At 51.1% G+C, this 24,140-nt stretch overlaps 7 protein-coding genes across 7 annotated transcripts in view; 2 read left to right on the plus strand and 5 right to left on the minus strand.

Annotated features, from left to right (window-relative positions):
• Window positions 1–2,231, minus strand: part of BU25DRAFT_404915 (uncharacterized protein) — a gene marked incomplete at both ends in the record, with an annotated part of 4,014 nt that extends 1,783 nt beyond the window's left edge. Inside the window, 3 exons of the mRNA XM_033705136.1 lie at window positions 23–424; window positions 475–2,039; window positions 2,132–2,231. Of these exons, the coding sequence (XP_033555369.1) occupies window positions 23–424; window positions 475–2,039; window positions 2,132–2,228 (2,064 nt within the window). The remainder of the gene's footprint in view (window positions 1–22; window positions 425–474; window positions 2,040–2,131) is intronic.
• A 1,630-nt stretch (window positions 2,232–3,861) lies between these two features.
• Window positions 3,862–5,856, plus strand: BU25DRAFT_404916 (HET-domain-containing protein; the record flags this gene model as incomplete). The annotated part of the gene is made up of 2 exons (XM_033705137.1): window positions 3,862–4,363; window positions 4,460–5,856. The coding sequence occupies 2 exons, from the start codon at window positions 3,862–3,864 to the stop codon at window positions 5,854–5,856; spliced, it is 1,899 nt and encodes a 632-aa protein (XP_033555370.1).
• A 4,389-nt stretch (window positions 5,857–10,245) lies between these two features.
• BU25DRAFT_355006 (geranylgeranyl pyrophosphate synthase) lies at window positions 10,246–12,595 on the minus strand (the record flags this gene model as incomplete). Its single annotated transcript, XM_033703545.1, has 4 exons — window positions 10,246–11,869; window positions 11,926–12,158; window positions 12,215–12,261; window positions 12,319–12,595. 4 exons carry the CDS (start codon window positions 12,593–12,595, stop codon window positions 10,246–10,248), a joined length of 2,181 nt encoding a protein of 726 aa, XP_033555371.1.
• A 3,579-nt stretch (window positions 12,596–16,174) lies between these two features.
• Window positions 16,175–16,807, minus strand: BU25DRAFT_426686 (uncharacterized protein; the record flags this gene model as incomplete). Its single annotated transcript, XM_033708437.1, has 1 exon — window positions 16,175–16,807. One exon carries the CDS (start codon window positions 16,805–16,807, stop codon window positions 16,175–16,177), a length of 633 nt encoding a protein of 210 aa, XP_033555372.1.
• Window positions 16,808–17,405: 598 nt separating this feature from the next.
• Window positions 17,406–19,591, minus strand: BU25DRAFT_416325 (MFS general substrate transporter). Its single transcript, XM_033707752.1, has 3 exons — window positions 19,150–19,591; window positions 18,735–19,017; window positions 17,406–18,670 (listed from the first exon to the last, which is right to left on the minus strand). The coding sequence occupies exons 1-3, from the start codon at window positions 19,309–19,311 to the stop codon at window positions 17,640–17,642; spliced, it is 1,476 nt and encodes a 491-aa protein (XP_033555373.1). The 5' UTR covers window positions 19,312–19,591; the 3' UTR covers window positions 17,406–17,639.
• A 1,280-nt stretch (window positions 19,592–20,871) lies between these two features.
• Window positions 20,872–21,862, minus strand: BU25DRAFT_252618 (uncharacterized protein). The gene is made up of 2 exons (XM_033701627.1): window positions 21,488–21,862; window positions 20,872–21,228 (listed from the first exon to the last, which is right to left on the minus strand). Exons 1-2 carry the CDS (start codon window positions 21,636–21,638, stop codon window positions 20,909–20,911), a joined length of 471 nt encoding a protein of 156 aa, XP_033555374.1. The 5' UTR covers window positions 21,639–21,862; the 3' UTR covers window positions 20,872–20,908.
• A 70-nt stretch (window positions 21,863–21,932) lies between these two features.
• BU25DRAFT_252537 (uncharacterized protein) lies at window positions 21,933–23,793 on the plus strand. The gene is made up of 5 exons (XM_033701626.1): window positions 21,933–22,189; window positions 22,248–22,377; window positions 22,431–22,498; window positions 22,560–22,987; window positions 23,038–23,793. The coding sequence occupies exons 1-5, from the start codon at window positions 22,088–22,090 to the stop codon at window positions 23,696–23,698; spliced, it is 1,389 nt and encodes a 462-aa protein (XP_033555375.1). The 5' UTR covers window positions 21,933–22,087; the 3' UTR covers window positions 23,699–23,793.
• Window positions 23,794–24,140: the final 347 nt, after the last annotated feature.

Here is a 24,140-nt window from a genome sequence, read left to right on the forward strand (position 1 = left end):
TGTCGTAAGATGCTGAGGCGACCAGCTGCCCGTCTTGCGAGAACACCACCGCATTGACCTCGCGTGAATGGCCCTTCAGCTCGCTGCGACACGTGCCCGTCGCCGTCTCCCACACTCGCACTGTCTTGTCGCAGGATGCTGAGGCGACCAGCTGTCCGTCTGGCGAGAACACCACTGCCGTAACAAGGTCTAAATGGCCCTCCAACACGCTGCGGCATGCGTCCCAATCTGCTTCTTTGCCTGACAGTATCTCCACTTCCTGAGGGACCTGATCGACAAATGTCTGCCGTACAACGCTTGTTTCTGGTGCAAAAACAAGCGCTGACGAATACACCTGCAGGGGTGCCTCTGCTACAACTGAACAGAACCGCAGCACAAATCGGTTGGCATCGCGGAGGAAGCCTGCACACATGCTTGCAGATGGCTATCTTGCAGGTTAGCATATTGTGGTGTCTGTCATGCTGGGACTATTACCGGTGTTATCGCCTGCAGTCTTGCCAGCAAGTGCACGCACTGGCCTGTCTCTCCCACCAGGCTCATCGCTTCGAGCCAGTGCAGAAGGTGCATCCGAAGAAAGATGTGCACTGCATCTCCATCGGCGATGCTGCACTGGCTGCGCTTGAGGTGCTCTACCCAGTAGCGGCATGCATACTGCAGTTCTGGCGGCAGGTTACTCGTTACTCTCTCCTCTTCAACCTTGCTTCTTAGTGTCCCTGGCTCCAAAAGACTACACATATCTTGTCGAAGGCCATTAGGCGCAGACATAAGCTCAAGACAGCGGGACGCCAGCTTCCCGTGTGTGCTTCTCTCATCTACCCAGAAGCTGTCGTCGCCGCATCTCTTTTTATCAAGCAGAAAGTCGCGAAACGAAGGGTGGTGCAGTCGAAGCGGCTGGGTTGTGTCTTCTGGGATGTTAAGAATAGCATGCAGATCTTCGAGTGTCTGGCTAACGTCTTCATATGCGACGTGGAGCAGTGCACTCAAACACCACGCAGATAAAGGGGAGAACAACACTACTACACTTCCAACAATGTATCTCAGCATTCTACAATGCTCTCCTCTCTCCTCGTCCGTGAAGTCTGCAGAGAGTGAGCTGTTGAGCACAGTAACATAAATCTGGTTGAGATGCTTCTCTGGAGCAGCAACAGTGTTGCCATCATTACACAGGATCGTCTCTAGCCTCTTAGCTGCAAAGCGCTTTCCTTCGCGGATGAAGCGACAGGCAGTGGCAGCCCAGATGAACAGACCGCTTGCGCTCTGCACTAGCTGTATAATGGTCTCTGCGCCGGGCCAGCCAGCACGTAGACAGCGTTCTCGCCCAATGGACTGAAGCTTGTCTTCCAGGAAAAGGCCTATGTCGTGATCTACGATCGACGGTGAGATGTTATGCAACACGACATTCTTGTGCTCCGCGTCCGCCATCTGCCCGAACCCGTGCCGGATCGGCTCTTCTGGTCTGCTGGTTAGCAACACCCGCAGCCGGACGCCTGTCAACGACCGCGCCTCGGCCAGCAGCTGCACGATGATGCGGATGTTGCTGTCGCTGTCGCACTCGTCGAGCGCGTCGACAACCACAACATATGGCCCGGGCTCGCGCAGCTTCGACAGCGGGCGGTAGACCAGGTGCTGCCACTGATCGCGCAGCGACTGGCCGACGATGTCGCTGCGCTCTGCAACAGCGTCGCAGATGTGCTGTCGCGCTGCTGGCACACTGTGCGCAAGCTGCACCGCGATGCTTGTCACAAACCTGCCGGCGTGGCCAACGTCGCCACCGCCGCGCGAAAAGAAGAAGCTTGCTGCGAGACGTCGCTCATCGAAGTAGCTGCGCGCGACGGTCCGGGCGATGGTCGACTTGCCCGTGCCCGCCAGCCCGCTCAGCCAGAAGATGCATCGCTCATCTGACCCATCCGCCCAGCTGTATATCTCGCGGAGGAGGTCGATACGCGTGTTAGGGAGGCATGCAGGCTCGTGCTGCTTTACGTACGAGTTGAAGGGCGCGTCTTCGGCGCGCGGTAGACCAACGAGGCTGTTCTCGAGCTCTAGTTGTTGAGTTGTCTACTTAGCGTCCTGTTCATACCGAGAGTCCGACTGACAACCTGCTGGCGTCGGGTGGGGTGGTCCCGCAACGTACCAGGTTGGAGATGGAACTCAACAGAGCCGTTGATGGTGTGAGCTTGGACGCTGGAGCGCGCGTCGCCGAAGGCTATCGTGGATACTGTAGAGACCATGGCATCGCCGCAGCAGAGCATGCATCAGCGAAGGTGTGTCTACGATGGTGTGTCTACGGTGATGGAGTCTGCGGCGCAGCACCTGCTAGGCCTCACTCAGCCTGGCAACCTGCAGCCTGGCGGTCTTCAGCCTGCAGCCCAGCGACCTCGAGCAGTCACCGTGAGGCCTACAGCTGACGCCAAGCATGCATTCGATCGTCGACCCGCTCGTCCCGCCAGCCAAGGAAGACGAGAAAGAGAAAATTGACAGACAAGCTCTACGCAGGTCAAGAACCGTGTCATTCTTGCGACCACTCTCGCAGGCCAGCAATCGATCTGATGGTGTCGCCACCGAGACACCTGCGGTGAATGAGCGCACATCATCCATCTCATTGCAACGAGCATCAAGACCTCCAAGTCTTTCATACTTGACGACAGGATCGGAAACTTCGATAGCACCGCCTAGCGAACCACCGCCTCAGAATAATATTCACCATTCAATTCTCAACCTCTTATCAAACTATCCTCCTTTATCCTCCTCACTGGTCTTTTGTAGTACTCCTACACTTGATCCCTTCTATATCATTTATCCTTTCCACTACTTGTGATATCCCCACACTTAGTCTCTTCCACACCTCTGTCTTCAACAAGTGCGAGGTCACTGTAGACAGAGGACTGGATATGGGACGAAAAGGTATATTGTAGTAAATAGATAGACGAATCCTTAAGGGGTCAGCCTTGGGGATTCGAGGTAGCTATATACTCTTGGTCTCGGAGGTGGCCATCCGAGGTCCCGGTGGTGGCCCGTATGGGTCTCGATATATACCCATAGAGCAGAACATCCGTGACGGTCTCGGGCAAAGCCTGCAATATCATCGGAGTGGTTCATACTGGCGTTGAATGCCCTTGAAGACTCGAATGAAAGGAACATACGAGAATCTAGCTGGACTTGCAGCTTACAGTGACCTGCCAACGACGCACGTCCATCAACCTCGAAAGCATGAGCGCATTGCTCATGCCACCACTTGCTGCGGCCGCCATAGCACACAGGGCATGGGGATTGTATGTTGCGTTGTCCTGTAATTTGCTCATCGTTTTCCGAAAATCGTTTCTGATAGTTCTCCTACGCCAAGCCTTGCGCAGGAAGCGCACCGAAACCGAACTGTGAATTGCAAAACCGAAATGGATGGTATAACAAACCAGAGAGGGCACGGAAAAACTCTTTATATATGGCAGTGCATCGGTAGTTTCACTAAACCACCGATGCAAAGTTGTATTCCGTTGAAAATATTCTCAATTTTGAGAAATACATAACGGAAATGACAAAATTCAATTGTGGTACATGCTTAGTACTTCTGGCAAGTCAAAACCTCTACCCCCCAAGCACCTCTTGAGGTACACTGAAGCGCGTTGCGACTTTCCTAGTTTTAGGCCGTTTAGCGAAGAGAGCTGACCGGCTCATTGGCTCGATGGCTATCCCTTACGGCTGGCCCCCACAAACTCGGATTAGAGCAAAGCTGAGTCGATCTGCGTTTAGGCAGCAACATTTCACTTTATTGACACCTGTCCCAGTAGCCGCATATCTGAAATCTTACAGACAGCTCTATGGTACTCACGAACATCCCAAACCGTTAGCAGTAGTTGAAGGTTACGTATGGACGTTCCACGGTACAAGTATGAGCCTTTGCAACTTGCCAATGAGATTCGCGTGCTCAAGTTAGGAAAGAATCGAACAAGGATCGAAGTCTGTATTCTCCATGTGCCTGTGGCAAGCCGTGCTTTCCGTGCACTTTCTTATGTGTGGGGAAACCCACAGGAAGCAGGCAGGGCGACAATTACCGAGGGAAATGGACAAGCACTTGGATGGATCCCCTTGACCAAAAATCTTGACAACGCCATGCGCAACCTCCGCGACACCGAAGGGCTCGAAAACGAGTGTTTTTGGATCGACCAGATCTGCATCAACCAGCAAGATGAAGAAGAGAAGGGCCAGCAAGTTGCAATGATGAGCCATATCTACACTGAGTCAAGACAAGTCATCACATATCTTGGACCAGCTGGGATCGAAGAGGAGGAGCTGCGAGGGATCCGTTTGCTCAAGAGAATCCACGAGTACATTCCGGATGAGACCTGGCAGCAAATGTACAAAGTAGGAAGTATCGAACGGATTCGCGACTCAGTTCTCGATGGGAGCATTCAAATAGAAAAACTTCCAGTGGATTTGGACCTCTCAGACGAAGAATCATGCGAAGATGCCGAAATATGGGAAAGGTACATGAGGCAAGGCTGGAATTGGCTTATACAGGTTGCGTATGGTGAATGGACTCAGCGATTATGGATCGTACAAGAGCAGTTGCTAAACAAGAATGTTATAATGCTTCGGGGGGACCGCCTGATAGACTGGAACGCTATTGCCACACTGCCTATCCTATTTGGCTTTGGCCACCTTCCACAGCAATATCGCGATACAGCTAGGAGAATGCTTGGTGGGAATGCAGTGCCTGCGGTCGAAGTCGAAAGATCTATATACGGCCTCTGGTGGGACAGGCAGGCCCGACTCCAGACTGAGACTGTGTATACCTGGTCTCCGCTATGCCACAACTTACAATGGTACCAGTCGCTTCTGTGTCGAGATCCTCGAGACCGCGTGTACGCCATTCTTGCCATTTCCAAGGACTCTGCAGCCCTCAGTCTCAACCCAGATTACTCTTCTATGAATACTCCGGATACCCTTTCCAGGCATTTATCCGTGCGCGTGCTTCAGAATGGACACAATCTAGAGCTCTTGAGTTTTAGTCTTTCATGGCGCCAACCGCATTCAACACTTCCCTCCTGGTGTCTGAACCTTGATATCGCCTTCGACGCCAACTCCCCGGCGAATGTTCCCGTTGAAGTATATAAACCGCACCCTATATGGCAGCTCAAGGAATCTGTACGCTTTCGTTCGAATGACTCGGTCCTTATAGTCAGAGGACGGATCATAGATAACATCTCGACAAAAAATTACAGTACAGTTCGGATTCATGAGACTACAAATATCTCATCGCAAAATGGCTTTTTACGCAGCCTCGTGTCTACCGTACCTGATAACTTTCACATGGAGGATATCTCCCGCATACTGGATACAACCACCGCGAGAGCACCTTGGTCCCCACAACCTACGGCTCAGGCCACGAAAGATGAGGTGATAGCTTTCTACTTCTGGGTCTATCTGAGATACCTGTTGCGTCTGCTGGTGGAAGAAACTGGTTCTATTTTGCCCACATCTGACGACATCATCGAACGCTGCGATCGTATCCTGCAGAGGCTTAAGGTTTTGGCCCCCCGTAACCCATATCCAGAATGCGAAATCACCGCTGAGATCACCGAATCGGAGTTTATGGCTCTTGAAAAAGTCTTGATATATTCGTTGGAAGAGGGGCGTTGTCTTGGTCGCACTGCCACACAACGCTTCTTCAATGCTACTCACAGCGTGCAGGAGGGTGATCCGATCGTGGCTTTGCAAGGTTCCGACCAACTCTATGTCATTCGTCTTGTCGGTGGAACCTACAAGCTGATTACCGATGTATTCGTCGATGGGATGATGAATGGCGAAGCATATGAGAACGTCCATCCGGACATGGTCGATTGTGATATCGCATTAGCTTGACTTTGAGATACACAAGATAGGACATGAAGAAAGAAGGGTTTATTAGTATTCATGTGTTGGGCCCCTCTCTCAAAACCTCATTTCTATCCTAGCCGCCTGTGGATTTGACTTGGCACCCTGTTCTTGACTCCTCAATAACCAAATCCACAATCCGTGCATCGAATATGGTTGCATGTACATTTGTTTCCATTGGCAACCCAATGAACCAGTCTACACCAATATATGCACTGCAGTACTGTAAGCTTTCTCAAGCTAGAATTGATCGATTCTAACTCGTACACATTGCCATTTCCCTTGAACACCTTCAGCGTTTTTGATCGGCTGTGCACCATCAGTTCCATCCAAAGACTATTGGGAGTCCTCTGGCTTACATATGATCTGGTTGATTTAGCCCTCTTGCCCACGTCTTTCGCTTTGCTCCGTGTTTGGGCCGGCATTTTGTGAGTAGGATGTAAACACTAGGTGCGATGCTGCGAGTTGCAACTGAAGAACGTGCTTATATCCGCAAAATACGAGATTCAGCAAGGCAACAAGTCTAAGTCACGCAACTGACGTGGCTGCGATTCTCTGGGCTGCTTGTGTCTCGCCTGGAGAAGCCTTGCCCTGCCTCGTTGATATTGGCCAGTCTCGTGCATCTCGCCCTACCTTTTCATGGTCCTCCGCCTCATTAATCCTGCTGCAGCGAGCTAAGCGTGGCTGTTCAAGTGCGCTTACGCTTGGCTCTACGGGGCTGAGGGTAAAGTCACGTGATATCATCTCACCCGTGGACCCTTGAACATGTGCTCAGCCTGGTCCAAGACGGATGCGCAACTATGGGACAGAAGCATGTTAGGAAGGTTCCTATCCAAAGCTCATCGTTTTAAAGTAATTTATCCACAGAAAAGGTGAAGCGGTCTGACAACATATTTATTGTGAATGATCACGATTGAATGAAGTGCAATGATACGAGTGGAGAGTGCCCATCGAAGGATCTGACCAAAAAACAAATGATTGCTCGATGAGATATCGAAGTCAGTATTCTTGATTCCTTGTGCCTTGCTCTGAACATTTGGTTTGGCCACCAAAGAAAAATCATCATCACCATTCACACTGAGATGAATGGGTTAATATAACACAACCCACAAAGCGCTCAGATTCCCAGAGCCATGTGGAAAAAACTTCGTCTGTTCGATTCGGAGGATTTGAACCAAATTAAATCCAGACGTGGGCCATGCGAACTCTGAACTGCGGTCGCTTGCAGTCGCATGTTTACCAATGCATCAGAACGTACATGCAATGTTATAGATGCGAGCACAAATGGCATGAGCAGCCGGCTGTTGCATAAATAAATGCATTCAAGTTTGCAGACAGCATATGCTGGCATTGCCAGCTGGATTGCGCTTCTGCAGCATTGAATAGCTACCAACGCTTCTTGCATGTACGCAATCTGCGCTCCATCCAATTGCCAACCCTGACATTGCAGGTTGCAAATGCTCTGTGGGGATCAAGCACGGGGCCGCAGGTAGTTCTGCAGCACTCTTACCTGCCAAGTAACGATGTTTCTGGGACTGCGTTTAAGTTGCGTGCCCAGGTGCTGGCCAAACGCTTTGAACGCGGTGTTTTGTCATAAGAGTGGACTACCTAGCGCTGTAAGCATTCTGAGCGCGCTGGCTGTTAGCAGCCGCTCGCTTTGCAGGTGGCAGATCGCACGTGGAGCTTGCGACCCTATCTTAGCACGCTACTGCATGCTGCCGCCTGACAAGCGAAGCTAGCGCATTCCGACCCGCTGGGTCGATTTTTGCGACCTTCGCTCCCGACCGGCGAAACTGCCAGACTGAATACTTCTTTAATCAAAAGAGCTTCTGGGGCCCAGAGATGCAATCTTCCTCGACTTCGCTTTTTCTGAGACCCTCCAATTCTCGCAGAGTTCTCTCGGGTCGCTAATGGACAGGGGTACAGACGAAGCATCGATTGACGGCGTTGATGAAACGATCGACAGCAGGGCCAATATAGCAGCAATCGTTGCCGGAGGTTGGTAGACTGGGGGGCAGTTGGCTGAAGGACGTTATATGGCAGTTGCAGGTCGGTAAACGTGCGAATAAGAGACTCCGAAGGGCCGGAGTGCGAGCCTGTCCCGTTACAACGTGCGTCCCGGCACTTAGGGACGAACGTGAGTGATATGGACTTACCGATAGTGTGCAACCGCTCCAGATTTTTACTCTGGAACAAGTTTCGGCAGGAGACAACAATGATTTTTATCCAATCAAAATCATTAACTCGGTTTGGGTGGTCCCAAAGGCCACATCTCATTTTACATGTGGACAACGCAGTCACCAATGCCCACGTCTTCGGGACATGTCGCACAGCTTGCAAGATCATCGTTTGCAAGCATAGGATTGATCATTAGGGCGCCCAGCATACTGTGCCGCTGATCCAGAGCTCGCAGTCTGCCTCGTGACTTGCCTCTTTAAGTACCTAGGTAGCTTCGTGAATCAATCCTAGACAGCCATTCAAACAAAGAACCGCTTGAACACCTTAACATATACTCGGGCAGGGAAGATGTGCGTGTATTGATTGTCGGAGGCTATGAACGTGACATTCCAAACTCTATATCTTGGGAATGAAGATCCGATTTCCAATTTACCACTCTACGAGCATTACCAAGAATGAAGCGAGGACGATGGAGGCAGTAGCAATGAAGTGACGGTGAGCTGACAGTTTGGACCCGCCGTTGGACAATTCGGGCGAAAAGGATGTCGCGAATGGCTGCTGTATGGGTCGCGATGCAGAAGCATTTGTCATAATGCCTGCACTGTAGCTTGAACTTCCACTCGTAGTCGCCTTTAGCGTACCTTCGCAAACTCCGTGTGCCTTTTGAGTAGATATGGGAGCATTGGAAGACTCAGTATGATCCCCCATCCATTGCCGGGATTTATTTTGAACACCGACCCCACGTCGCAGAGAGGCTCTGAAGGCGAATGTACAGAGTACAGCCACTGAGGTAACTCAGTGTTGATAAAGTGATCAAGGATGGCGGATCCGTTCTTGTCGATTGCCTCAATGCGTTCTCGTACACATCATACATCATGTTGACTTGATGCAATCTCGCTTGGATCCCCTTGATTTATACAGACCTGATCTGTCCAGAAAAGCGGGTTTGTATCGTGATGTTTAGGCTAGCAAAGGCTTTGAATTTAACACCATTCACGAGTAATTTCGAGTATCTTTGGTGTCCCCTGCGCAGTATGGGATGGCCGTATAAATATCCCGTGCCTCGGCGAGCGGTCGTTTATCGTTCAACGTAAAGATGTGCTCACCAGTTGCTGAATCTCTCGAGGCTTGCAGTAGCCGGATGTTACATTTATATTTGTCCAAAGAACAATATGGCTCTCGAGCGTAGAAGTTATGATTGATCGGGGAGTAGAAATTATCCGCAGGGGCCGAATCGTCTGCAGCGGTGTGTTTGTAGGCAGCCAGATCACGAAGCAGAATCTTCTTAGGTTCTTTATCCGTATCTTCGCCTTTGTGCTCGGTATGCTCAGAGAGAAGTGTTCTCCTTTTCTGTAAGCGTTCGGATCTGCGCTATCCGTCCGTGGTACTATCGTTGGCTTCCATTGTGTTTCTTCTCGTTCACAGACCGACCTTGTTAGCTTGGTATGGCAGAATGCTGGTGCAAGATGTATAGATCTTCATGGGAGATTCGAGCGAAAGTAGGAATGGAATGACCACTCGGCTTGGAAGTTCCAAGGTGACAAGGCTGAAACTGGCCGGTACTTTGTGGCTGAGTGGCGTTGACTAGCCAACTTACACCGCTTCGAGTATAATCGAAGGCTTGAACAGACCTCTGGCTGCGCTTTAAAGTTCTGAAGCGTTGCACAACCAGGACCGTGTAAGGCGCAATTGGCTGGGGCTTTTGCTGCTACACAGCCACCCGGAGCTTGTACCGATGTTGCCATGAGCGTCGAGCGCTGTCGCAGAAATCCACCAGCAACCGTAGGATTCGTGATAGAGAATGTGTGGAAGGGTTGAGATGATTGATTGATCTTGAGAGCTATTGGCTGGAATCGATCGAGACTATGTAGTAGAAGGGGGTAGCAGTGGAGGGTTGGGGAAGCAAACTGAACTAACCAAATGAGCTGGACGATCAGTGCAGTGGACCGCTGGCAAACACTGCAACGGTCCGCTGGCGAACAGAATGCAATGATCAACTCTAAGAAAATTTGGCTGCTGTAAAGTTGCTGTTTGGGAAGAATCACAGGAGGGATTGTTGCATCAAGGTGGAGGAAGCCACATGGCGTCATCATCTGTGACAAAACGATACCGCTGACGATTGCTCTTCTTATACAATCCTTCTGATGTAGCTTCATACATGTTTCGAATATCTCTACTTTAGTCTCTTGAAAGCTGGATCTATATTTCTAACTTCTGCAACAACGCACGCAGGATCCAGTTCTCCGAACCCGTGTCACATTCTAGTCTATCCAACCGTCCGGAAATCTGCTCTTGTGTACGCTGCAATACTCTCTTTGTATACCGCAAACTTCCCGCCTCCTCGAGCTCTATTAATATCAAAACTTTGCCCGCGTGCGATAGCCCTTCAGACGTTTGCCGTTGCCTCAACAGCTCGCGGAGTCTTCCTTCGCGTCCGTTGCACGACAAAGCATGAATTAGTGGAAAAGAAAATTTCCCCTCGTCTAGATCTTCGCAGAACCCCTTCTGATCAGCATACTCAGCTGATTGGAGATTCTGATAGTCGTCGCGGATCTGGAATTGGGAACCTATAAGACTGACAAGGGTTTCAATGCTATCAGCAAGCTGCCTGTCACAAGACTTCGGTGTTACAGCAAGCATCAGCCGTGCTAACAGTCGAAACAGACCTCCCGTCTTCTTATCGATCATATCAAGGTACTCCTTCTCCGAGGGGCAGATGCAGTGTCTTGTCCAGTACAGATCGTAACTTTGGCCGATGTGCAGCTCCTCCAGTGCTTCCAGCGTAATGTCGACTGCTGATGGGATACCAAGCTGCGTTGCCTCACCGACAGCTTTCAGGATCTCGTAGCATCCAGAGTTAATTGTCTGCGCAGTTCCAAAGACTTTGTGTGTCGCCGGCTGGCTGCGACGCAGGTCAGAGCCATCTTCGATGTCGTCAAGCATCAGAGATGCGGAATGCAGACGACTACCTAATAACTTGATGCGTGACACTGTCGGCTCAGGTACCGCAAGCCAAACGTTCAAAGCATCAACGAAGGTATCCCTGACGCCTTTTGAAGGAAGGGAGGTGATGTATTCGAAGGGCGCTCGAGCATGTCTGTCGTCTAGCTGGGCCGGTTCTGAACATTGCTTACGCTGGCGGTGATCATGATCGTAGTCGGCAGCGCGGGATGATCGCGAAGAAGCAGTAGAAATGTCATCGTCAATGGAGGAGCCATCGTCACTCTCAGTCGTGGTGGTCGTCTCGGTCGACTCTCGTCTTTGGTGCCTCGGAAGAGAAGTAAGTTCAACTTCATGGCCACGGCTGTTTCTTGCAGAGTGCACCTCGATAGGTACATGCGTATCTCCCAACCCACCAAAGAATCGGTCTGCTGTAAGCGAATCCTCAAGGCCTGCGTTCGAATCATATCTGTAACGTGGATGATATCGTGGGCAATTTAAGCTCCAAACGACGTTGCCACTGACCTGATAGGCCAACGCTCGTAGGTAACGGTCCACATGATCCGCCAATGGGCTGTTGTTGTGGCGGTACTCGGCGCACAGGTCAAGAAACTGTGCCTCGTAGCGTTGAGTTGCTTGTCTGACCATCTCCTTTGCAGCCGCAACATCCACGTCGTGCCACTTCATATGAAGCCAAACGGAGTTTGTGAGCGTCTGTGACTCGCCAGATGCTTGAAATTCGGCGTACTCGCGATCGAAGGAGAAGTAATCGTTCGCTAGGCCTAGAGCTGCGTAGCAGGGTTTCCGTACCGATTCGAGTTGATTATCTTCTTCATTGGTCAGGATGATACCCATGCCGAACAGAAGCATGGCTTCTACGAACCTGTTCCATATAACGTCAGGACAATTTGAATCTCGGGAAGTTATAAATATACTTACGGTGCGCCTGTATCAACGATGCGGAAGTCAACGTAGTCTTCAAGCGACGTAAACTGCCGGTCTTTGTCTCGCAAAGTGGTACAAAGCATCTCTTCCCATACATACTTCACTCGCTGTGCGCATGCTTTGTCGATCGCAGTGAGCTGTGTCATCATCTTTGCTTGTATCTGAGTCTTGCCCAATGCTGGGTTCGTGAAACTCCATTCTTGATTCTCTGATGTATCGGTAGGCCGCTGTCGACGTGTCAGTACTCCTATGAAACGGCTTCGTGATCATACAGGGTTCATACCGTTTCATTTGTCACAAGCTCGACCATGTTGTCATAGAGGAAAGCATCTACGTCCCAGTCAGCTTCTCATGGTAGTACAATAGGATGGCGCGTAATTAACTGACATTCGAGGATGTATGCTACAAGTCGCAGACGTTCTGGCCTGCAAAGTGGAAGCACCACCGCAGAGAAGTTACCATTGACAGGGTTGCAACCACCGAACTGCTCGACTAGCCCAATGTACTTGAGCCAATCTGACCTCGCCTCGTAACAGCCCGCATTGGCCTCAGTCTCGTGTATGTGCCTCCTCAGGGTGTAGTTGGAGCAGAGTCCTTTCGTATCATAGTCGGAAAGATTGACGATACACGACGTAGCGTCGTCTGAAGGAAGATTTTGTGTCATGATGCGAAGAAGATACCACAACGAGAACGAGATTTGATTGTGAAGCAGCTCCAAGAGACAGTTTTCATCTTACTTGTATACTGAAAGTGGCAACTACACCGTCTCTTCTGTGATGATGCTGCATCAGCACAGTGATGTCATGCTCGTCTCGATGCACAGATATGCAACAGTACGAATGGCAGTAACGAACTTGTGCAGGTGAACAAAGCTGCCGCTAGCTGAGCGACATATTGCCAAGATCGTGCGCAGTCTTTCTCCAGAGGGCCACAATTGGAGTCGGCCATCTGATGAATTACTGGTCTCTGCTGCGTGCCTATTGTACGGATAAGGTAGTCGATAAGATAACTTCGGCGAAGTCAGCTTAGTAGCTATATTCGTTGATGAGGATCCAATAGGAGTTCGATTGGAGGTGGAGAATGATGCTCTAGTCAGCCCGCCCTGGTGATCGTCTTGTCTAAGTGGGTCGAGGATGCGACTCTGTCGTTGCCCGTGGACCCACTTCACCTCAAACCTGGAGCCAGTATGTCTTCCGATTCGGTCGACATGCAAGGGAGATGTGCGCAGGCTCCAGATCTACCGGAGGGATCCGAAGACGGGAAGGAAGACCCCATATTTCGGATGCAGTCGCCAGTGTGATGCTCCACCTCTTCAACTTTTCGACGTCAAATGAACGTCAAGCGCCTTTGTTCATTCGGGCATGAGCCAGCCACGGTACCACTCTACAATCTGCCAGCGCAGCTGAGATGGTATGAGAAAGCTGGCATTGTTTGAGCATCTGAATAGGTAGGGTAGAAAACAGCAGGTGGCTCGAGGTTGTCGTAGATTGTACGGGTGTGTGACGTCACAACCGGTACGCAAACCACTAGCTTCTTGTTGTGCTCGAAACGCACGCTAAACAATTTCAGAAACACACCAATACACACGTGCCTCTGGCCAGCTTCGAGGCTGATGGCACCGAGAGGTCAGACATAGGCAGCTTCCCTGCGCTGCACTCCAAACCGAACAGTCTGGTTTAACCTCGCACCTTCAGGAATCTGGAATGCCTTCACCTCGAACCCATCATCTCCCAAACTTGCAACGACGTCGTCCCCGAACTCTACCCTGTCTTGCAGAAGCGTAACGAAGAACGGCACCCGTAGTAGCTTGTTAAGATGACGCTTGGTTAGCTCAAGCACCGCTTTGCGCAAAGCATCGAGGCGCGACTGCGTATTCTTCCACAGCAAGATGAGCGAATTGAGAAGGCGATCGATCGGCATGATCACAGACTCTCCACCAGCATGTCTGTTTGCCGGTGGTATACAGGGAAGCCAGGCACAGCGACATGGAGATCGGAAAGCTGACCGCCGGAGAGACCTAGGACGCCCGGCTTTATCTCGTGTTCTGCGATACCGAAGTAGGCATTGACGGCACACTCTTGTAATGCAGCAATGCCATATTTGCTGCTGACAAGTTAGGCGTGGATGTGGAAGTAAAGCGTCGTTAGAAGCCTAAACTCTGTGAACGCTCTCTTATCAAACATATAGTTGCTAGTCTCAATGAATTGGAGCATGGTGGTGATGGCGCATGGGAAGTCGTTGCGGAGGCGAACGCAACACGTAAGATCGTAGTCCAAGTCTGATGTCAGTTAGGTTTGAAGATCAGGGAAGGGCAAACAACTCGCCAGGAAATGACCATCAAGCAGTTGTGTGAAGAAGCCAGATGCACTGCATCATGGGTACTTGTCAACTTTGACGAGCTGCTTGTCCTTGTCGAACAGTATGATCACTTCGTTTGGATTGATCTCCGCGCAGTGACCGCGACCTTGTCAGCAGTTGCGTCAGACTGAGGACGCGGAGAGCTTACCTGGCGAAAGATGAAGTCGGCACAACCCTAACCGTTGCACGATTGCCTTGTTCATGGTATCGCAGAGGAGATGAAGGGAGCGATTAGCCTTGACTTTTCAAGGCTAGGTCCCTGAAGTTCAGTGCGCTTGATGTTAGTGGGTTTACTGCCGTTGTTGCATCGCTCAATGGAGAACTCTGGGCGTAGGAGTCGACGACGTCGCTCAACGACGAGCTGAGATCCGGTATGATGCAAGGTGAAGGCCCAAACATCGACTGACCACAGATAGTTGGTGGAGTTGGAAGAGGAGACTCGCGCAGCACCGGACTGTTGAAATGCTTGTTCCGCACAACAGGTGGCGGAAGGTCGCCAACACTAGGCTTCAGCTCTGGTCCCGGTCCTTTGCCATAAAGCTCACACCGTAAGGATGCATAGTTGTAGAGTGCAGAGTTGTCGTACTGTTGACCTGTAGTCAATCATGAGTCCACCAAATTTGAACGCATAGCCTTGAGAGCTTCAGGAAGTCTCAGGCTCATCAGCGTATGAGGCATCAGAGGATCCAAAGAAGATAGGATTGCGGTATGTTGGATCACCAGAGAGATACCCAGCCATTTCCTGCGTGCCGGCAGAGGCTTCAAGAGCGATAGCTTTTGTACTGACTAGGTAGCGCCAGGTCTAACGGATCTTTGAGACGTGAGACTGTCCTTCATTGGTGAGGTGGCAGGCAAAGACAACATGCGTGCACGCAACGTCATGCCTACCCCAGACAGCAATATATGCAAGGGAGCCAACTAGTTGCTGATAGAGCTTTATTTGAGCAGCTTCAGGCTCCTTGATAGACTGCGGCAGCCAGTTCTCTGTTAGTGGAACATTTGGAGCCTTGCCCACAGCCTCAATGCTGAATTGAGCGCACACCTTGTCAAAGAATGCATCTTACACTAGCCAAGCCTTATGTAGAGCTTGATTGCAAACGATTTGGATACCTAAAAACCAGGTAAGGTTTCCCATAGCCTTGAACTGTAAGAGATATCCATCTCCGTCTGTCTTGTACGTGAAGACCCACATCAACAGCAGTACCTTGCCGTCTGCTGTGGTCTTTGTGTGGTCAGTCCTTCCAAAGACACCTTTGGAGCGTAGATCTTGCCATTCAATCTCCATAACATATTAGAATTTGTTGCAGTGTCAGTCAGTCCTTACAAGACCCGATTACCCTTGCTTAGACTGTTCTGGACTAGCACGTTACAGGGCCAGTATATACCGTCTTCTCCTAGCTAGATAGCAACTCAGCGCAGTATTCCATCGTATTCTACAGCGGCCCACGCCGCCACATATTGGACTGAATTCACTGTGGCATGCATCCTGGGTCCGGTCAGCATTGTGTTGCTGAGAGTAATATGGGACTTTCCACGTCGACCTTGTGTGGATAGAAGTACGGGATGGTGATGAACGGTGAATGTCCTGTGAGCCCGTATCCACGTTATGTTCTAATCGCTTTTAGAAAGGGGAGATCTCCAGGAAAGGGTAGCATGTGCCAGATATAACATGTCGCTCGAGGCTCTTAAGGAGTGCAAAGCGACGTTTAGTCAGCCTACATATGGTCCAGAGCTCAGAAAGATTGTCGACAACTGTAACACTCGCAGCGAGAACGGTAAGCAGGGTGGCATTCTCACTGGCTCTTGTATCAAATGGAGACTCGACCCCAACGTGGTGCAACAAGAACACACCTTGACAGATAACTAACGCTTTCATTTGTAGCTATCATATCCCATTCTTTCTAGCATCTCTATCATGCAACAACTCCTTAATATGCTCGCTCAACCAATACTCATCCAAATCACTCAACCGCATATCCTTCGCACCCTTGATCGTCTTCTTACACTCACTCGTCTTACACAAGCACTCAAACGGCTGCGCCATACTCCACTCCGTACTCGGGTAGAAAAACGTCAACTCGTCACCCTCATTCAGCCCGCCCTCCAGATCAGGGTTGACGCGCACCTCCCAACTAGCCATGTCAAAGATTAAGGTGGGCGAGCAGGAGTGGTTGATGTAGACCAAGTCGCAGTTCAGCTCAATATGCAGGTTCTTGCCCGCTTGTACGGACGAGTATGCGACGGTTGCGGGCGTGGGCGTGGTTATGCGCGCGAAGAGGGCGCCGGCGGGGAGCGTGACGAGCGAGTACGAGGCGCTTGCGTAGTTCCCTGGCTGCTTGTCGACGCGCATGAGGCGTGTGAGGTCGGGGTTAACCCAAGCTGGGATTTCATCGTGGGGTTTCGAGGAAGTGGTCGAGGAAGACGCGATGACGGATTGTGTGGACGACTTGAGGGAGGTTTGTTCGCCGTTGGTGGGGGCGGGGGTAGGCGTTGCGTTCGAGACGGCTGCGGGAGACATGGTGGGGTGTAGTGAAGGAAAGGGGTTGGAGGTCAGTTCTGACAAGTGAATAGAGAGATTGGCGTGATGTTTGCGGAAGGAAGTCTGTCTAGCTTTGGTATTGAGCTTTTATTGAGTCTTAAGAGCCGGTCCGGCCACGTATTGTCACTCCAAGGATACCAGGCCCACTACAGGCCGCATCTCGAGCCTGTTTGTGGGGGTAGTGGGTTGCTCATGTCGCCAGAGAACGCGCTTTGTCAACTGACGCGATACCTCCGAGGTACCTAGGTACATCTTCCGTGAATAGGCCCGACAACGTAGTTGCGTGACACGCTGAATTTGCTTCTCTAGCATCTCCGTGTCGAACTGCGCATGCAGAAGGAACAGGTGTTGGACGTATGACAAGCACGGGAGAGGCTTGATGTTCAGGGTCGTCAGGCACAGTGATGTGCAGTCATGCAGTGACGGAGCTGCGTCCGGTCGCGGGGTGTTGTGAACTCGGCACGAACAGAGTGGGGCTAACTCGAATCCGGTCAAGCTTCAAATTGAAGAATGAGGGGCATGTGAAAGATGTGACATTTTCTGATGGTATGTGTGCATACCAGTGCAAGAGATAGACGAACCTTATAGATATATACAGGAGCAGAGTACCTTGATGAGCTCACAATCTGCAAGCTTGTCACGAAACGTGGAAAGAAAAGGCTTGTGTATTACAGCTCGTTCCATCCGTGCTAGACTGATCTGCACAAGCAAGATGGCCTTCGATCTGTGATACTGACGAGTGATCCTACAAGGATGTGATGGCCAGAAAATCTACAGTCACACCTCTCACTTCTCCGTCTCAACAATCCTCTCACTGTCCGTGGATCCCACTTTCCAGCCCCATCTTACTTGTGTCATATCCGTTCGACCTCAGGTACTCCCTGAAGTTTACATCCTCCTGATTGATAGTATCTTGCCCGATATGTGGCAATAGCAATACCAGGCCCGCAGCAAGGAAAGCCAGCGCACTTGCAACGAAGAATGGGTTGCGTCCAGCTGCAATCTTGTCATTACCGGCGGCAGTCTGCAAAGCATCAAGCGCATAAGACCCAGCAAACGCACCGATCTTGCCCACCGCAGCTGCGATACCGTAGTATTGGCCTCTGATACCAGTCGCGCACGTCTTTGAAGCAACTAATCCGATATTGTCACCAGGGCCAAACTCTCCAAGCGTAAGGAAGATTCCGTAGACAACCACGAAGCCGGCGACGTTCTCCGGCTTGCTCAACCACGGATAGCATCCTGCCATGATTAAACCGATGATGCCCTGCAGCGTTACGCCGATACACAGCGTTTTCTTGGGCCCCATAGATGGGAGGTCGGCGACGAAGGCACCAGCTAGACAACCAGGCATGTAGAAGAAGTTGATGAGGATATTCCACGCTAAGCTCTTCCACAGCGCTGTGTCTTCGCCAAGGAGATTGGCGAGAATCGAGGTTGCGTAGATGCCGAAGGAGTAGGCGCTGAAGTCGTAGATGAACCAGATGATGCTAACGATGGAAAGGCGGAACCAGTAGAACCTAGCGACCAGCAGCCATGGTGTCTTTGCCTTCGCTAAAGACTCTCTCTTGAATGCTTCGGGCTCATGAAGCTTCAAACGCAGATAGAGCAGGGAAAGAGGTGGAATGATGCCAATGCCCAAACAGATACGCCATGCAACACGCAGGTGGTTTTCGCCGGTGATCAGAACGACAACGGTCGCGACGATGGCGGAGATAAAGAATGCAAGGTCGATCTGCACGTTAGTGAAGAGGATGAACCATTTGTTGCGGCTGCCAGATTTTAGCTCGCCGGTCGATTCTGCACAGCCCACTGAGCCGGCTGGGTACTCGCCGCCGATGCCTGATAATTTTGTCAATCGAAACTCCTATGATGAGCAGAGGTCTAAGAATGTGATATGTCTTACCAATGCCCAGGAAGAATCGATACGCAACGAGAGCCGCGAGCAAGCCTGACGGGCTACCACCTGCGCCGTACGACCCTGTGCCGAGGGCAGCGAAGAGAATGATGATGATTGTTGATGCAAAGAGTGACCATTTGCGTGAGAAATGGTCAGACGTGTACCCAAAGAATAGCATACCCACGACGGTACCGGCGAAGGTGATACTTGCTACATTTGCTTGGGCGGACGACGTTATATATGCATCAGGGTAGATCCGTGAGAGCATAGTGTTGACAGGGCCAATGATCTGGGACGACTGTCAGTAGTGTATATCATATTGCATGGGAAGTGAAGTTGCATGGGGTGAGGAGCCGCATTGAAGTTGCAGTGCTGTTTGGGTCGTGTTGCGTAGGAAAGTGTCGCTTTGGCGTTGTCGTACGTTGTTGAGGTACCCGTCACTGAACAGTCCGGCACCGCATGCAATCACTGGCCACAGGCGTTCCCATCTTCCCTTGTCAACGTTTGCGATGCTGGTGTGCCGTTCAGCATCATCATTGCTCGAGTTCCGTAGCTTGGGAGATGCTTCTTTTGCAGAAGCCATCCTCGAGTCAGATGGAATGCGCAAGGCGCAGCTTGAAGTCTTTTAGCAATAGCGATTGTGAGATAATGAAGGCTGCGTAAGGTAAGTTGATAGTTGACGTAAAAGGCGAACGTTTGGAGCAAGGCCGCAACGATTTCGATAAACGGCAGCAATGATCAGCTCTTTATGCAAAAGCGCTGAGGTCGGTCCCTCGCATCTGGTTCGTTGCCCCGGGCCCGCATTTCGTGCCACCCAAAGACTGAGCGTGTGATCCCCACTTCCAGCCTCTTGCAACTTCTTCAACAGGCAACGCGTAACCTTGCTCTTGGAGTGCAGGCAGTGGGAGCTCAGAGAAAGTTTTCTCGGACGCGGTAGGGCGTGAGAGCTATGCTTGAAAGGGAAGTGTGTCGTGTGCACAAGCACATGTCTGGCGGGAATATCGAATTACACTGAACGCTTTGGCATCAGTAATACGTTCGACCCTTGGTCTCTGTGCAGCGCATCGTGTGTAAGTGATGCGTCGGCAAGTGATACGCAAGTGGATGACTGCAATGAAGACGTACTCCGTTCAAAGATCACGATTTCGATATCGTTGTCCATCACCAAGCTTTCCCGTCAAGCTGATAAGCATCCCCACAAGCATCAGCGGCGTTGGAAAAAGCTAGCTGCGTTTAGCGCCACCTCGGCCCCCGGCAAAGCTTTCTATCACCGGCAGTCCATGATTGGCCAAAGCTCGTTGTTGTAAACGCATGCTTTCACAATTAAAGGCATTCGAATCTGTGACCGTTCAGGCGGAAAGTAAGAGTTGGTGTTCGTGTCAGGCAGAGTTCAAGTCCTCCAAAGCACTATCCTGACCATATGTTGCTTGTTTAAAGCACTTGTTCCTCAAAGTGACGGTGGTTGTCGAAGGTCGAATTTCCTGTTCACGGTCACTAGCATTTTGAGGACAGTTTGGAATAGCTTATTGAGCGTTTGTTGTTGAAGCTAATATGTGTGTAGTCTGCAAGATGTTGGGTTGTAATCGAATGGAAAAGAACCAGCCCTTGTGCTGCAACAAGGCTAAAAGCAGACTTGCATGCTCTCTGACATCACAACCTGCCTGCGACAGATGTCGATTGACTTTTTCGTCCTCCAAGAAAACAGGGAGCTTGACTCCAAGGACGATTTATCGTTTCGTATAGAGTACGGCCCGTCTGCGGGACGCTTTGAACTTTATCGGACCGTGTTCAGTTCGGTATCCGAATAGCCTCATCCTGCAACGTTCATTCTCACCAGTCGCTGCAGTGTGCGCGCTAGCCAGTCAGCTCTCACCCCGTGCAGGTCAGCTTTGACCTTCAATCAACTCCACAACAAACACACAAAATCGCCTAGAGCTTGCTGCCGTGCACAATGCACCTCATCTCGCGCTCCACAGAAGAAGGCCCGTCATACAAACGGCACGATTGCGGTCGAACCTTGTGGCGCACGACTCAGGCTCGCGACACCTACCCCGAGGGCGAGTGCGACAAACCAGCAACGGCAGACTGTATCCGCAGTCCATTGTGATCAGCGAACACCGAGACTGACACGTTGGTGACACCGTCCCGCAGCTCAGGCTGATGTATGGTTTGTGGACTGCTCACCGTGGAGATCGGAGGTGTTCTTTGGACGTGCAGTGGGACGACGCCCGCAGTAAGCAAACTAGGTACTCTCTGCTTACTGAGACTTCGTACTCGCAGGATTCGCTGCAAGAGAAGGAACAATTGCTGCCGGGTGCGGTAAGAAACCTGATTCGAATTCTTTCACCATACACAATCATGAAGCACCAACGAACAATCGCGCCGAACCCTAGATTGCCAAGGCTACGGTAATGTCTCAGGCAAGGCCACGCGCAGGGATGACGACCAACATGCACCTCTGGGGATGACAACACGCCCTTTGTTTGGTCGGCCCTTCGGGGTAGGGGTTCTTTCTTTTTGCTACAACACCATGCACTATCGACCTGCACGTGTTAAAAGCAAAGCTGAGATTGGCAAGTTGCCAGGGCCAGCGACAAGGTGTAATTTTCTGAACGTCCACTCGCAGTTGCAGATGCTGTTTGGGATATAAGGTTGCGGAAGCGGTCTCGAGGAGGGTAAGGCGGCACAAGGCGGTTTGCAAGCGGGAGGGCTCCGCGGGGAGTGGTTGTTCTGTTCATTCGTCGCTAACGGTTAAAGATGTCTCACCAACACCAAGTGTTCTGCACACCGTTCACACCAAGGATGCACGAACCACCTTGGGGTGGCGAGCAAACTGCCATCCATTGTCACGGACGCTCGCCTAGATACCGTCGGTACTGGGAACTGTGGACATCGGTGTCCGAAAATCATCCAACTTTCCAACAATATGGCAATCCCTGGCCCGTACACAACCGTTTGTGGCTAGCCGGAGCAGGAGAGCCCTGCATCATCGCACGACTAGAGTCGTGTTCGGTGCATGCAGGGAAATCTAACCCTTGGACATGGTGAGGCACAGCGGTTCCATGCTAGAACATTAAGGTTCAGTTCGCGGTTGTTGATCGTTGGATCACTCCCTATGCTTATATGTCTCCACGCCCCCTCGTTCTTTGGAGACCTATTCTCAGCCTCAATACTTGGGCGTTGTACCGAGACTTGTTTAGGTCCATCGGACTATGATGTAGAACAACTGAGGCACACCTAGCAACACGGACAATACACTGAGGACGTCCGATATATCCTTTGGCTATTCCGAACTGTTGTCAACGTCTCCAAGGATCGAATGCGCCATACAGCAGTGCTGAGCAACCTCTTTCACAAGCATGACTATATCACCAGCCGACGCAAGAGATGACCCCAGAAACGCACATCTCCCTCTGGTGAATCAGCCTCAGACGATCTTAGGGACGACGATTACGTTCCTGGTATGTGAAGCCTTACGCTTCCTCACATCAACCACCTTCCGCTTACTCGTAACTTCAGTCACTCGCCATACTAGCAGCAGGCCTGCGGTTGTGGAGTCGCTTTCGAGATCGCCTCTGGGGCTGGGATGATGCCTTCGTCTTCCTTGCTGGTATTGCCAGTATAGCTGGTGACAGCATTGTTTGCTTGAGTATGTCTAGACCATGATATTTGTAAGCCTAGTCGCCTCTAACTTCGACGTAGTGCCTTACAATGGGCTCGGTTTACACTTCTATACTCTCAGTCATAGTGATAAAGAAGCGTACTTTAAGGTCAGTCATGCCTTGTATGGTTCTGATGAACCTGGCGCGCAGTAGCTGACAACTGCCACAGTATGTATGGTTGAGCAACGCTGCTTACTGCGCCAGCACAACCTTCATAAAGTTGGCCATCCTCTTCCAGTACATGCGCCTCTTTGCCGAAACAACAACCTCCACCACCTCTCCGCAATACCGTCTCGCGCGAAAGTGTATCTGGTCCGTAATCATTGTATCTGCCACGTGGGGCTTTTCGTTCCTCATTCTTGCCCTGTTTCCTTGCCAGCCCATTGCTAAGAACTGGAATCCGACGTTGAAGGGCAAGTGTGTGGGCTGGGGCACCAAAGACCCAGGCAAGCTTTTTGCCATGTGGGCAGCTCACGCCGCTACCAACATGTTTCTTGACATTGTTGTCTTACTGTTGCCCTTACCGTTTCTTGGGATGCTACGGCTCGCAGGCAAGAGCAGAGTAGGGCTCATCGCTCTATTCGCTATGGGCGGAGTGTAAGTGGCCACGCATGGGTTCAGGTTCCTACCCACTAATTACCCTCCAGTGTCGCCGTTGTGTCAATAGGCCGCATGATCTCACTTTGCATGACTCGCGCCGGTACCATTCCTATTCTCGATATGACCTACTACACACCGGTTGTATACATATTCAGCGTCCTTGAAGTCAATATTGCCATCCTGTGCGCCTCGATTCCCATTTTCTGGCCCATCATCAGCTCCTTCGCCACCAACAAGATTCTAGTTGTCAACGAGATCGTTGTCCATGTCGAAGAATACCCAAAAACCAGCCTCGATGGCCGACCTGGCATCGGACTCGCGGAACAAGGTGCATGGAAGAGTCTACCCGAGTCTCCAGGCGTATTATCCCAGCAACAGCAACCCAGTCGCCTAAGCGCCATCGCCCGAACCTTCGAGCGCAGACTGAGCAAAGATTCAAGCACGAAAGCAGAGCACAAGAGCAAGAGTAGCATCGCGTCTTCCATCGGAAAGCCGTTCAGCAGAAGCGACAACAACAGGCCAGCGTCGAGATCGAGTTGGGAGTCCCAGCGCAATCTGTACAAGATGGCGAGTCAGCGAACTGGCAGTCTGACGAAGAGCGACTATGACTGGTTTGCGGAGACAGACAGGGACTGTGTGGGTAAGACGACGACGAAGATCGAGAAGGGCGAAAATCCGTTCAACACGCGGAGACCGTCGGAGACATGAAGGCAGGCAAAGGCAGAAAGCGTGTTTGGTTGTTATGATACCCTGGCGGTCGCGTTTGATTTCGTATGTAAGCAATGAACAAAGATCACACAAGGTCAGCTCGTCTTGTTGATCTCTCCACTCGACCAACAGTTCTTCGCCCACAATCTGTCTTCGAGTCAAGCCGACAATTGTGCAAGTAGTGCTTTCACACTTGCGCACTTATCTCATTCTCCACCAGCAAGATTTGCACAGCATATACTTCCATCCATACGACCCTATTCTCGCTAGTCCCAGATTCGATTCGGTCGTCAGGTTGCAGCACTGATCGTGCGCCGAGTACATTGATCAGAATTTCAAGAGCTCTAGCACGTTCTCTTTGAACATCGAGCAATCCCACCCAACCAGACGCTGGACACAACGGACAACGACAGACCAGCAGGTGCTGATGGTGCGCGAGAGA

The sequence above is a fragment of the Macroventuria anomochaeta genome, assembly GCF_010093625.1.
Source record: "Macroventuria anomochaeta strain CBS 525.71 unplaced genomic scaffold BU25scaffold_60, whole genome shotgun sequence".
Taxonomy (NCBI): Eukaryota; Fungi; Ascomycota; class Dothideomycetes; order Pleosporales; family Didymellaceae; genus Macroventuria; species Macroventuria anomochaeta.